This window comes from Lithobates pipiens, unplaced genomic scaffold, assembly GCF_037356315.1.
Source record: "Lithobates pipiens isolate NorthernLeopardFrog02 unplaced genomic scaffold, aLitPip1_a1.2 Scaffold_13, whole genome shotgun sequence".
NCBI lineage: Eukaryota > Metazoa > Chordata > Amphibia > Anura > Ranidae > Lithobates > Lithobates pipiens.
In genome coordinates this window covers 265,939,978-265,955,186 of record NW_027507718.1, presented here as the reverse complement: position 1 = coordinate 265,955,186, position 15,209 = coordinate 265,939,978, and the positions used below count along the sequence as shown (strand labels likewise).

The following is a 15,209-nucleotide window of genomic DNA, read 5'->3' as shown; positions in this document are numbered from 1 at the left end:
AGGAGCACCGCTAATGATGAATGTCATCTGATGATTTGTGGATCTATAAGTGGTATTTATCATAGAGAGGATATTGTGTATTTTTGTAGTAAGCGGCTGCTATAGGGCAGGCTACATTTTTATATTTGTTTATTTTCTTTGTCTATTTAAATCTTTTCACACCATTGTGCTGAGATAAGGAGATAGATACATCTGTTGCGCCTGTTGTTTTTCTCCTTCTTTACAATATTAAATTATAGGTATTAGAATTTCCTTTCAAATTTGGCTGTTAGTGAATATAACAAATACAAATTTATCTGAAGTTACGAGTTATCCTAAATAATGAATGCCGCATCTAAACAAATGGAATGAAACTAATTAATAATAGATAATAATAATAGTAATAAAAAGTTTTTATTATTATTATTGTTATTTATTATTATTAATTCATTACGTTCCATTAATTTAGATATGGTATTAGTTATTTAGGATAATTCGTAACTTCAAAAAAAATTGTATTCATTATGTTCACTAACAGCCAAATTTAAAAGAAATTCCAATACTTATAGTATAATAATAGCTAGTAATAGATAAGGTAAATTATTATTAGTTACTATTTCAGATTTTCTAATTTTCAGGTTTTCGAATCTTCAAGTTTTAAAATTTACGAATATTCAGAAAAATTTGTTAAACAGGTTATCGTTAATTCGGATATTTCTGAATTAACACATTTGTTCATTAGAACTTGGAACAAATTAAATTGTACATGTCAATGGGCACTGATAGGCTGCACCGATGAACACTGATAGGTGGCACTGATGGGCAAAGATAGGTTGCACTGATAAGCACGAATCAGGAGGCACCAATGAGGCTGCACTGATGGGAACTATTAGGTGGAAATGATGGGCACTAGTCGGTGGCACTGATTGTCAGCACTGGTGGGCACTGATATTTGTCACTGGTGGGCACTGATATGTGACACTGCTGGGCACTGATAGGTGGCACTGATGGGCGCTAATAGATAGCACTGATTAACAGCACATGTGGGCATTAATGGGACTAATGTCCCTCTAAACCCTCTAACAGAAATCGTGGCTTTTTTTCCCTTATGCTGACAGCGTGAAGAAAGAAAAAAGATATCCGGCATCTGTTTATTTTCATAATCCGCTATCATTGGCTGACAGCTGATCGCGTGGTAAAGGGCCTGCTTTGATTTGCCCTTTACCGGATCTATGATCAGCTGTGTCTCATGGACTCTGGGATCCCAGAGTGCATACCCACATGCCTCAGGGAATGGGAGGACATCCATGTACCCCCTCCCGACAATTTAAGCCCACGCTGTAGCCATCTTTTGGCTATAGTGCGAGCGGCAATTGGTAATTGCATAATGTTTCTGACACGCTACATGAGTTCAACAGTTCTAAAAAATAGAAAAAATATATTTGTTTGTGTTTTGTTGCTGATTTTCATTTGTACTTAGTGTCAGGTGAATCTTGAAGCAGTGTCCGACAATAGTCAGCAAGCATTGATGTATTCCAGTTGCCCTGATACAGTTTTTCAATTGTGGCAATGTCCTGGTTGAACCTTTCACCATGTTCATCATTGACTGCACCTAGATTTTCAGGAAAAAAGTCCAAGTGTATTCAGTCCAGAAAATTAATCTTTGATGACATGTCATGGTCGTGTATGTTCTAAGGAGCTTTTCAACCTACATATAGTAGTTTGGTGCGCTGTAGTTGCCAAGAAAATTCTCAAAGACATTCGTGAATGCTTATCAGGTGATTTTCTCTTGCCCCTTGTAATATTGGTTAAAATTTATATCAATGGGGCTTGTAACTAAACTATGTCTTCTCCAGAAGCAAATTGCAAAGGACTTATATTAAGGCAGATGACAATTGCGCAGCCAACCTGTAACAAGGAGGACTACATGAATGCATAGATCATTATCACATTGAATAGCAGGACCCCTGTGGGTATTTACTGAAGCAACCTGACAAATGACATCATGAGGGAAGGATGCTGTGGATGTATTCTGTAATCATCTGCTCAAAAACATGACTGTGAAGAATGAGCTTTTATGACCTCTTGTTCAAAATATCTTCCACAAAGGATCAAGACTGCGATTACCAACACCCATTTGAGGGTGTGTCCAATGTTTTGAAAAAAAGGCCCTAATGTGGAGATTATTAAAGTGGTTGTAAACCCTTTACCACCATTACTACTATAGATACAGTGGTGTGAAAAAGTGTTTGCCCCTTCCTCATTTCCTGTTCCTTTGCATGTTTGTCACACTTAAGTGTTTCGGAACATCAAACCAATTTAAACAATAGTCAAGGACAACACAAGTAAACACAAAATGCAATTTGTAAATGAAGGTGTTTATTATTAAAGGTGAAAAAAAAATCCAAACCATCATGGCCCTGTGTGAAAAAGTGATTGCCCCCCTTGTTAAAACATACTATAACTGTGGTTGTCCACACCTGAGTTCAATTTCTCTAGCCACACCCAGGCCTGATTATTGCCACACCTGTTCACAATCAAGGCATCACTTAAATAGGAGCTGCTTGACACAGTAAGGTCCACCAGAAGATCCTTAAAAGCTACACATCATGCCGAGACCCAAAGAAATTCAGGAACAATTGAGAAAGAAAGTAATTGAGATCTATCAGTCTGGAAAGGGTTATAAAGCCATTTCCAAAGCTTTGGGAATCCAGCGAACCACAGTGAGAGCCATTATCCACAAATGGCGAAGACATGGAACAGTGGTGAACCTTCCCAGGAGTGTCCGGCCGCCCAAAATTACCCCAAGAGCGCAGCGACGACTCATCCAAGAGGTCACAAAAGACCCCACAACAACGTCCAAGGAACTGCAGGCCTCACTTGCCTCAGTTAAGGTCAGCGTTCATGCCTCCACCATCAGGAAAAGACTGGGCAAAAATGGCCTGCATGGCAGAGTTCCAAGGAGAAAACCACTCCTGAGCAAAAAGAACATCAAAGCTCGTCTCAATTTCTCCACAACACATCCTGATGATCCCCAAGACTTTTGGGACAACATTCTGTGGACCGATGAGACAAAAGTGGAACTCTTTGGAAGGTGTGTGTCCAAGTATATCTGGCGTAGAAGGAACACTGCATTTCATAAAAAGAACATTATACCAACAGTAAAATATGGTGGTGGTAGTGTGATGGTCTGGGGCTGTTTTGCTGCTTCAGGACCTGGAAGACTTGCCGTGATAAAAGGAACTATGAATTCTGCTGTCTACCAAGAGATCCTGAAGCAGAATGTCCGACCATCTGTTCATGTACTCAAGCTGAAACGAACTTGGGTTCTGCAGCAGGACAATGATCCTAAACACACCAGCAAGTCCACCACCGAATGGCTGAAGAAAAACAAAATGAAGACTTTGGAGTGGCCTAGCCAAAGTCCTGACCTGAATCCTATTGAGATGTTGTGGTATGACCTTAAAAAGGCCGTTCATGCTCGAAAACCCTCTAATGTAACTGAATTAGGACAATTCTGCAAAGATGAGTGGGCCAAAATTCCTCCAGGACGCTGTAAAAGCCTCATTGCACGTTATCGCAAACGCTTGGTTGCAGTTGTTGCTGCTAAGGGTGGCCCAACCAGTTATTAGGTTTAGGGGCAATCACTTTTTCACACGGGGCCATGATGGTTTGGATTTTTTTTCACCTTTAATAATAAACACCTTCATTTACAAATTGCATTTTGTGTTTACTTGTGTTGTCCTTGACTATTGTTTAAATTGGTTTGATGTTCTGAAACACTTAAGCGTGACAAACATGCAAAGGAACAGGAAATGAGGAAGGGGGCAAACACTTTTTCACACCACTGTAAGCCTATAATAAGGCTTACCTGTAGCTACCCCAGATATCTCCTAAACCTACACGGTTTAGGAAATGTCTCCTGTATATGCATGTGCCGATATCATCGGCACATGCACACTGAAGCAATGGTACATATATGCCATTGCTTCAGTTAGTGTGGCAAGCATGTCTCTAGACCTAAACCCTATTGAGCATATGTGGGGCATCCTCAAATGGAGAGTGGAGGAGCGCAAGGTCTCTAACATCCACCAGCTCCGTGATGTTATCATGGAGGAGTGAAAGAGGACTCCAGTGGCAACCTGTGAAGCTATGGTGAACTCCATGCCCAAGAGGGTTAAGGCAGTGCTGGAAAAAAAATACTGACACTTTTACTTTTTTGTATTCACTTTTGTTGCCAGTGGTTTAGACATTAATGGCTATGTGTTGAGTTATTTTGAGGGGACAGCAAATATACACTAATATACAAGCTGTACACTCACTACTTTACATTGTAGCAAAGTGTAATTTCTTCAGTGTTGTCACATGTATAGATATAATAAAATATTTACAAAAATGTGAGGGGTGTACTCACTTTCATGAGCAGGGCTTTTTTTCTCAAACAATAGGTTCTAGAACTCAGCCACAACCCCTTAAAACCCCTCCCCTTGCACACACCCTCCAAATCACATCAAATTGTGGGTGTGGTCATTTTTCGCAAGCAGTAGAAGGGTCTTAAAGGGGCATTAACTATCAGGATTGCACTACATACAGAGTGCAGAGTTCATGGGGGGTTACACACAGAGCGCAGAGCTGTCACTTGTAAACACAGAAACCAGACTTTGTTTACAATTTATTGTGGTGAGCAGGCACCAAAGGGTCTGAGCCAGAGGTGGTGGAACTGAGTTCCACCAAGTTCTCCCTGAAAAAAAAGCCCTGTTTATGAGATACTGTATATATCAGTGTATATATACAGTATTTAACAAGTGAGTACACCCCTCACATTTTTGTATATATGTATATGTATGTATATATATATATATATATATATATATATATATATATATATATATATACCTTTTTTTCTGGTTGACCACAGTAATAGTGCTGCGACGTGAAAATCAACCATTTCCAAGTTGTTCCTTATGTTATCCTACATATCCTGGCCTATCAGCAGCTTGGTTTGGTATAGCTTTCTAAATGAAATTTATTTCATATACAGTTTATTGCTGAGATTAGCTCTTTCATGCACCTTTTGTAATCCTTCCCACATTTCTTAGCAGTTTTATACTTCTATATATGTGTGATTTGATCATCTAAAAGGGGGGGATACATTTAGAACTTTAAATGAGGCGTATGGGAATGTATACACATCGATCCCTGTATTGATACAAAAAGACGGGCAGAGAAGGTGGGACTTTAAATGAGGTTTAAATGAGGTGTGTGTTTGGCAAAGCCAAGGAAATACATATGAGTAAAAAAACCTGCGTGTTTATTTACTAAACAGTAAATGGCATGACATGTAACAATAATATATACATAATGGTAGAAAAATTTATATACACATTAAAATTGTGATGACAGCATGGCACATTGCACAATATATTATACATCGTAATCCTCCATGTAAAGGGGTCAACAGAATCACATGGTAGTGAAGTGTGGTATGATAGAGATGAGTAAACCTATCTGAGGAAATGTTGGTATAAATTGATGCATCTGAATAGGCTTGACATGTTTCATGGGCAATCCACTTAATCAGGAACGGATACATCAATAATCGAGAAAGAGAAAAAAGTAACCATTATAGTCTAATGTTGAAACCAAACATGGGAAAGAATGGATGGAAAGAAATAGCTGGCTATCCCTAAAAATACGCACAACATATCTGGGGTCAAGGCCACGTAATACCACAGACCAATGGCTGGCCAAACATGTCTGTTCTGGGAGCTGAGGGAGGGACCTAGTAGAGAAGCCGAAAGTACAATTGCAATACCCAGAGAGGTGAAAAGTGTGAATAATCTTTGCATTATGGTCCAGAGCTGGGTGTTGGCAACCTGCGGGCCACACCCAGCCCACCATCGCTAATTGTCCATCCCGTCAGTGCCCATGATTAATTCACAGGCACCCAGCCCGCAGACATGTTTCCCGCGGTCCCCTTCATTGGACAGTGGTGAGTGGCTGGTATCACAGGGCTGGATAGGGGCAGGAACCGCTGAACTTAACATTTTACATTAAACAGCAGGTTATTGGTTTTGCCAGGTGATCCTAGCAACCAATCACCAGCTCGTTGATGTAAAAAGTTACCGCCCCCATCCAGTCCTATGAGACCGGCTGCTCGCCGATGTGCTCTACACCTGTGTAAGGTAGGAGACTTCTACCTACATAGTGTGTGTTTTTGTGTCCATGGGGTGGGGTGCAGGGGGGTGCTGAGGACATTATGGGGACAGAGGACACTATGGGGAGTAGAGGACAGAGGATAGAAAAATAGAGAAATGAGACCATAGCGGACTCACGACTGCTCACAATGGGAAAAGAAAGCAACAAAGTAGTATATTTTGATCATCAAAAGGTAAACTTTATTGAAAAAAATGCACAAACATCTAAAAAAGAAATCCCACAGGTGTATCACATACCCACACCTGTGAGATCCTTTCCTTCACAGTACCACATAGTCAAGTAAAACATGAAGCTGTAGAGAAAAATTAAACAAAAAAACTTATACAAATTTACTAAGCCAAATATAGAGCATAGCAGTACTTTCTCATAATCTCCTAATTGACCATACCAGATCCATAATATGGAATATATTTATAGTCCATAAAGATCCAGCAGGAGGGAAAATATATGTTCACTTCCCACATAATCACATGTCAAAAATCTTATTTTGCAAGTCTATAGCTGGTATAACAAGTATAGAACAAACAGGCAGTCCAGCAAATGGAGAGTATATCGTCTGCTGATGCATAAATGAAAAGGCAGTTCCCAAACACTTCCACAGAGTATAGCAGTGTAATACCCCTCAAACAATATGGAGAGTGGGGGATCTGTATTGCATGGTATACGTGCATAGGTCTTGTCCTATCCGAAGACACACATGTCAGTGGGGGCAGAGGACGCTATGGGGGCAGAGGGCAGAGGACACTATGGGGACTGAGGACAGAGGACACTATGGGGCCGAGGACACTATGGGGTTAGAGGACAGAGGACACTATGGACACAGAGGACAGAGAACACTATGGGGTCAGAGGACACTATGGGGGCAGAGGACATTATAGGGGTTGAGAACACAGGACATTATGGGGGCAAAAGACCCTTTGGGGGCAGAGAACAGAGAAAACTATGGGGACAGAGGATACTATGGGGGCAGATGACAATATGGGGGCAGAGGACAGAGGGCACTATGGGGGCAGAGGACAGAGGACACCAAGGTGGGAAATGGACACTTTCTGCTTTGATTAACTTTCTTGTTTGTCTGTAGAGGGGGAATGTGGAAGTGTTGTGGCAGATGCTTCTGGTGCCTCCTATCACTCCTGACAGAAGATGAACGGGTGAAATTGAGGGTCTCTGAAAGTCATGGGATCATCTTTCAATCTAGCAGAGAACTGATATAGTTAAAATGCGTAGAAATAACCAATTTTCCACTTATTTCTTGGCAATGTCAACATATATTTCAACGTGATTTCTTAGTGTTCCCTATATACCATGCCACAGAAAAAAATGTCTATATCGAAGCCAATTGTAAATTTTCATTACTATTAGACTTTTTAGACCACTTAAATGCTCCATATGATCCTAAAATCTGGAGTCAAACATAGTAAATATGGTGCTTTCCAAGAAACTATTTCAGCTTGCTTTAAGTATTATTCTTCCCAAATGCATGATTTTTTTGAAAAATTACATAAAAACCCCAAAACAAAAAAGCTTAATATATTGAAGCTTACCAATCCTTTGATGTGTTGCCTGCATTCATTTTATTTTTTTCAGGCTTCGCTTACATTTATTTTCACCTGGCAATCCTGCAAATAACAGACTTCCTGTCCCTAGGTTGTTACACTTTCTTTGTGTGCTGTATCCATAAAGCAAGCCACAGTTGTCACCCAGATGGACCTCAAACATTTGCTTTGTTCATTTCTATTAGATGGGGATGGTAATGAGTTTAGTAGTTAAGACAAGAAAATAAGAAAGGAACAACCATAGGATTGTTTTTTTTTTTGTTGGTTCAGCTCACAGAAAATAACATGGACACTGAGTTTGTGCCAAAGATCAAAAATAATTTTCTTTAATTGCTAAAAAATTTCATAGCCTGAAAAAAAGAAAAATAATTCAGCCGCCACTTCGATTAATATGTAATGACACTCACCTCTGTCTATTGTGCTTATCTATCATTGTAAAGATGCACTCATAGCCAGTTGTGGAAACCATGGTATCCCAGAGACTTCTATGGTCCTGACATTTAGTAAGCTGTGCAAAGTGTGTCTTCATAGAATTAAAGGTATATCAAAAGCCAAAACTTTTTCTTTTCCAGTTTTGGATAGAACAGGGAATTTCTAAAATCTCTTGACAGGTTTTTGATTTGGCCTAGTTGCCATTGTCACCAAGACAGAAAATTATAGGATATTCAGACCATTACAGTTGTCACATGTTTGGGTGACAACTGTTTAGGAGGGGTTTCCACTTTGGGAAGATTTCTAATCACTTCCTCTTTCTCGTGTTTCCAGAACAGGAAGTGAAGGGAAATGTCTCTATCAGGACACAGACTCTGAACTCAGTGGCGGCTTGTGCTTCATTTTATTTTGAGGAGGGGGGAGTTTTGCGGCAAAACCAGCAACCAGCCCCCTAAGGTCAGTGGGTCAGTTGCACACACCCCAGTCGCTCAATCGTCAGCCCACCAGCCCTGCACTTACCCCTTCTCTAGGTAGCTGTCAGCACTTCCTCCTTGTCGGCTTCACCCTGTGTCTCCTCCTCCCCCCGGCTTCATGGCAGCTACCCCTGCATCTTCTACTCCCCCTCGGTGGCCAATGTTAACCCTTCTCCTCTTGGCCAATCAGGTCTCAGGACCCACTTAATTTGCTATTGTCACACAACTGGGTGGGCTCAAAGCGCAGTGCTCTGCGTCCCGAGCCCGCCCTTTTTTGAAGCCAATTAGAGCCTCTGGCTCTAATCACGTGCTAAAAAATGAAATAAAAAATCATTGGAATCCATGTGTCTAGTGACCTGCATGTAAATTAGGGGCCGGACTCATGGATTAGGGGGCAGCGCCCCCACGCCCCAAATGGACGGGCCACCACTGTTTGAACCTTAAACTAAACCTGCATAAGCGATATTTGGAATCCATCACATTTGACCTTGTTAAATGGCTATTATGCAGACTCCCTGATGTTTAATTATTAAAGGCAAATAAACTGTTTCATGGGAAGTTTCACTTTACAAAGGAAATTTCCACATAGCTTGATGAATGTGGCAAACTTTCACTTTACAATGAATAACCACGTACAAAGAAAATAAAATAACAGCACTTTTGCCTGAACATGACTGAAAGATGGACGTCAGCAGAGCTTCACCCATTCACTAAACGCTGGGGAATATTCCCAAAGTGCAACTTCCCTTGCAATGTGAACAGTCTACATGCTGAAAACTCACTGTCTTCAACACTCTCTGGATCGATGATTTGGATCATGCATGAAGATCATGGAAGAACACATATGCAAGGGTTTAAAGGAGCTGCACACCCCAAAGAAATGAAAACATGGAGAGGTTCCCCATTGGGGTTTCTTTAGCAGCAAAATAAACAAAATATATAATTGTAAAACTTTTTACAATTATATATTTTGTTTATTTTGCTGCTAAAAAACTCAGTGGGGAACCTCTCCATGTTTTGGATCATGCATGAAGACCTAAAAAGTCCTTATCAGTATATTTTTTCTGGGTCAGTAAATCAGATTATTGATGCCGGAGGGTCAGCATGACAGGCAACTAGCATATCAGGTATAAAAGTACAAGTAATATGCCAGTACACTTACTTCACACACTGTTTCTAATGCTAATCCTGCTTTGTTAACAGGTTCTATTTGCTTTAATTTATTTTTACCTGTAATTCTGTTTGCCCGTCCACTAGTAATGAGAAACGCACTTCACTGGTATGAAAAGGCCATTACTCTCAACATGAACATTCAGAAGCACATTACTAACACATCTGATTCTCCTGCTTTTTACGAATAGCTTGTACCTCTAATGTGCATTATTTATTCATTCATCAATATATAATTACTATTCTTGCCTTTAGGGCCTGGAACCTATAATCCAGTCATGAAACCAGTCATTCAGTCTCCATCTTCTGTTCCTAGAGAAGAACGTTTTAAAGATCCAAAAGAAGTTACACCTGGTCCTGGATCATATGAGGTACCACAAAATGCAAAACTGATTAATTATGCATTTTAGATGAACGTTTGCAATTATTTAGAGGAATTCGATCTCTAAACGTGAAACAAAGTTGTTGTTTTTTTTTATGACTTTGATAGGGTGACTGTGGTTGATTTGCTAAATGCAAATAGGCTGTTCACTTTGCAAGGAAGTTGCACATTGCAAATAAATTATAAACAGAGCATAGTCTTGTTGTGGAATTTCATTTTGCTTGAATTCTTCTGTTCTGAAATTCATTTTGCATAGAATATCTAATTAAGCACAAGGAAAATTAAAAAATAAAACCCAGCTGTGATTGGATGATGGAAGTCAGCAAAGCTTCTCCACATTCACTAAGCTCTAGCAAAGCTTGGTTGTAGGCAGGTGTCTATTGTATACCGTACTGTTATTTTGTACTGTTATTTTATATTTTTTGACATTGTATTGTGATTTGGTACTGTGTTACTTTAAATATTCTGGCTTCAGGGGTCCGGTCATGTGTGACTACTCTTTGCAGGTGTGTCATATCCTATATCTTGGGATATATATATATATGCAGAGGACCAACCCCAGTAAGAGAGGCCTGTGGGAGTGATTTTGGAGGATCAAGAGCTGTGATGAGATTTCTCTTTTTTTTGCTACTCCTTTCTTGCCTGTTTATCAGAGAATCCAAGTTTTATGGACTCTTTGCTACTATGGAAATTATCCAATTCAGTTGTGAGCCGCATTAAGTCCTCTGTACACCTTTTCCTATACAAACTGATAGGGACAGTGTACCAGTTCAGCAGCAAAGCCATTCTTCTTCAGCCAAATCACACTACTAATTTGTATGCAATCATCTGCATATGTGAACAATGTTGTAAGATGTACATGTGAACCTCAAGTTCGTCATTTAAGTGAAGAGGTTGTCGGTGTCATTTACTGGAAAATGTGTATAGGCAATAACAAGTGTAACTTTGGTGTATCAAAAGAACATAAGCTTTGAGAGTTAAAACCGTGCAACCCTTTGGGTTAAACAGCCTTGAACTGATGCAGAACATTTGACCAAGGTAAACTTTTGTGGTTAAATACATTTGGGAAAATACACAATTTAATCTTCTGGGTTGGGACACTCTTTCAAAAGATAGTGGCCAGTCAGAGGAGGAAGTTTGTGACTGTGGCAGGTGACGGCGTCCTTGTTTGGTGGGAGGGAAGGTGCTTCTTGTGTCCCTCATCTCACGGCTCAGTCTCCATTTAGGAGCCCGCTTCAGCACAGGACTGGCCCGTGGACGTGGTCTGGGGAGTCACGAAAGCAAGGCCTTGCATCAACAGAAGTGCGGTAGCTTCCTGTGGTGTGTGCCTATAAGGTGAAGTGAATTCAATATACATAATACTAATGTCAAGATATGTGTGTCTAGAAAGACACGAGGGACTGGTGAAGAATGGGACATGTTTTACAGTCCCTTCTTGTAACGCTAATATATTCAGAGTGAGAGTTCAGGGTTATCCACTTGACCTCTGGAAGATTTAACCCCTTTTATGACCAGGCCAATTTTTGTGAATATGGCACTGCATTATTTTAACTGACAATTTCCTGGTCATGCAATATTGTACCCACATTAAATTTATATAATTTTTATAATATAAATATATAATATCAATTTTATAATGAATTTTTTTTTCACACAAATAGAGCTTTCTTTTGGTGATATTTGATCACCACTGGGTTTATTTTTTTTTATTTTTTTTACTTTCTGCTATAAAACATATCCAATACCACATTTTAAAAATCAAAAGTCTTCATAAAGTTAGGCCAATATGTATTTTGCTACATATTTTCAGTAAAAAAAAAATCCAATAAGCATATATTCATTGGTTTGCACAAAAGTTATAGCATCTACAAATTATGGGATATATAGTGGAATTTCTATTTATTTATTTTACACTAGTAACGGTGGAGATCAGTGACTTATAGCTAGACTGCGATATTGCGTCATGACACTGACACTTTTGACATTTTGTGGGAACCAGTGACACTAAAACAGTGATCAGTGCTAAAAATATGCACTGTCACTGTACTAATGACACTGGCTGGGAAGGGGTTAAACATCTAGAGTGATCAAAGGGTTAAATGTGTGCCTATCCAGTGTTTTTGTGTACTGTTTAGGCTGTTTTACTAAGGTATGTGATGAATCCATCACATCCCTGCTGTCAGGATGGAGCCATGCATTGTTTACATATGCAACGCTCCATCCAGCCTCCCTTCTGGACGACCAGTGGGGGCTGGTGGACATCCGTTGGCTGGCACCTGCTGATCGGCTTTTGCTGTGACTAATCATGGCAGAAGCAACACTCCACATGCCCCCTTCCTGGAAGTGCAGAATCACATGTATACAAATGAATCTGCACAGAACGGCTGCCCTGTAGCAATACATTTGCTATGGGGCAGCCGGGAAGTGGTTATAGTATCCATTGGTGTTCCTGGCATTAGGTGACTCTTTCGGAATCAAAAGGTGGAAAACTACTTATGTCTTATTGTGTCTAACCTGCCCTTTGGGGGGGCTCCCTGTCTTTGTAACCCTGCTCAAAGTGCAACTTCTCTTGCAAAGTGAAATGTCTATTTCCCTTTAGTAAATCAACCCCAGTATATCCAACATGGACATGAAAACTTTGGGTAAATATCAGCAGAAACTTTGAGTGGCCATCACAAGGCCTTTTTATTCTTCTGGTTAGATTCTTTGTTTTACATTTTATAGAATGCAGGAGATATGAGACTCTTCTGAGTGTAGCAGGAAGAATGAGATTCTGTGGCAGGGAAAAGGAGATGTCACTGCTGTTGGAAGTTAGTGGCTGACCAAACACACCTATTCCTATACATGATTAAAACAATTCTGTATATAGATATTTGAGGTGGGGCTGGCCAATGGGACAAAAATCTGCCTTTTTACTTAGTAATTTGTATACACTTGATGAACAGGCACATCTGCCCGGCGTCATATTGCAAGAACAATCAAATGTATTGCTTTGGAGCTTGTAGGACCATTGAGAATGAGTATATTTTGCCTAGTGTGCTTATTAAAATGATTTGTCATTTGCACTAGTCTCTCTGAAGATATTCTTGTTGCAATCTTATATCAAAGAAGATGTGAAAGATGATAGTATGTAGCAATATCTTCTTTTATTGCTTCTGTTATGTGCCATAGGTGCGCAGAGAGATTTATGTAATGTACCTATATAGCATAGGGTAGGAAGATGAAGATTACCATTTTGCATTAAAACTATAGATATGTGCTTATATTGTGGAACACAGTAATTACTATAGTATACTATAGTATTACCATAGTGTATTACCAGTACAGTATATCCATTTTATCCTGTCTCATGAGCTTAATATGGATCATCAACAAAAATAATTGTCTGTGCTAGCTCAAAAAGTAAAGGTTGCTAGCAATGCGGAAGAAAATATGTAAATCCCACATTAAATTATAAAACATAATTGTAGCAACAACTGGTGCTGCAATTGTATTTTAAAAATTATTACAGATCTTACTAAAAGAATCGGCCACATCATCCACCCTCTTTAAATGTACTCATGTTCAACAGTTTCTTTGCTGCTCAGTATGTACAAGTATTTTTTTTAGAGATCCTTACTTAGCAGTAAATATTGGGGTCTCATTCTAGCTTAAGGCAAATTTAAACCATATACACAGTGCTGTCCCAATGCATAGACGAGTCACCTCGCCCTGTATTCTTTAAAGCGGGAGTCCACCGGGACTCCGCGTTTTTTTTTTTTTTTTTTTAAAAGCCAGCAGCTACAAATACTGCAGCTGCTGACTTTTAAAATAGTGACACTTACCTGTCCAGCGCGCCCGCGATGTCGGCACCCGAAGCCGATCGCTAGGTCGTCTGTCGGGTCCTGCCGCCGCCATCTTGGGTATAGGAATCAGGAAATGGAGCCTTTCGGCTTCATTTCCCGGTTCCCTACTGCGCATGCGCGAGCCGCGCGGCGCAATCCGGACGGTCCCCGCTGCCTCTGGGAACTGTGTGTTTCCCAGCAGGCAGCGGGGCACTTGTGCAAAGGGGCGGGCAGTTGCGGAAAGGGGCGTAATCTACGCCCCTTTCCGCAGACAGCTATCCCGGAAGTGGGTGCAGTTACCTGGATTATCCAGGTAACTGCACCCCCTCCCCCCTGAAAGGTGCCAATTGTGGCGCCGGAGGGGGGGGATTCCGATGAGTGGAGGTCCATTTTAGGGTGGACCTCCGCTTTAAGTTCAGCTCATACTCATGCAGTGGCAGCTGGTGCTCAAAATTTTTTAGGGGGGGGGCGCAAACAAACTGAAAAATTCTGAAAAAAACATCAAATGCAGCCACTGTGCCATCAAACACAGCCACTGTGCCTATCAATTGCAGCCACTATGCCCATCAAGTGCAGCCACTGTGCCATCAAATGCAGCCACTGTGCCCATGAAACGCAGCCACTGTACCATCAAACACAGCCACTATGCCATCAAAGGCTGCCACTGGGCCCATCAAACGCTGCCACTGTGCCCATCAAACGCTGCCACTATGCCCATCAAATGCAGCCACTGTGGCATAAAACACAGCCACTATGCCCATAAAATGCTGCAACTGTGCCCTCTCAAATGCTGTCACTGTGCCCATCAAATGCTGCCACTGTGCCCATCAAATAGAGCCACTGTGCCCCATCAAATGCTGCTACTGTGTCCCTTCAAATGCTGCCACTGTGCCCATCAAATAGTGCCACTGTGCCCCATCAAATGCTGCCACTGTGCCCATCAAATAGTGCCACTGTGATCCTTCAAATGCTGTCACTGTGCCCATAAATTGCAGTCACTATGCCCATCAAATAGTGCTACTGTTCCCCATCAAATGCTGCCACTGTACCCCATCAAATTCTGCCTCCATTGTGCCCATCAAATGCTGCCACTGTGCCCCATCAAATGCTGCCACTGCGCCCCATCAAATGCTGCTAATGTGCCCATAAAATAGTGACACTATGCCCCATCAAA

At 40.8% G+C, this 15,209-nt stretch overlaps 1 protein-coding gene across 1 annotated transcript in view; it reads left to right on the top strand.

Moving 5' to 3' along the window:
* STPG2 (sperm tail PG-rich repeat containing 2) overlaps positions 1-15,209 on the top strand; it is a 980,631-nt gene that overhangs the window by 605,684 nt on the left and 359,738 nt on the right. The window contains exon 13 of the mRNA XM_077476582.1: positions 10,085-10,200. Coding sequence (XP_077332708.1) covers positions 10,085-10,200 — 116 coding nt within the window. The remainder of the gene's footprint in view (positions 1-10,084; positions 10,201-15,209) is intronic.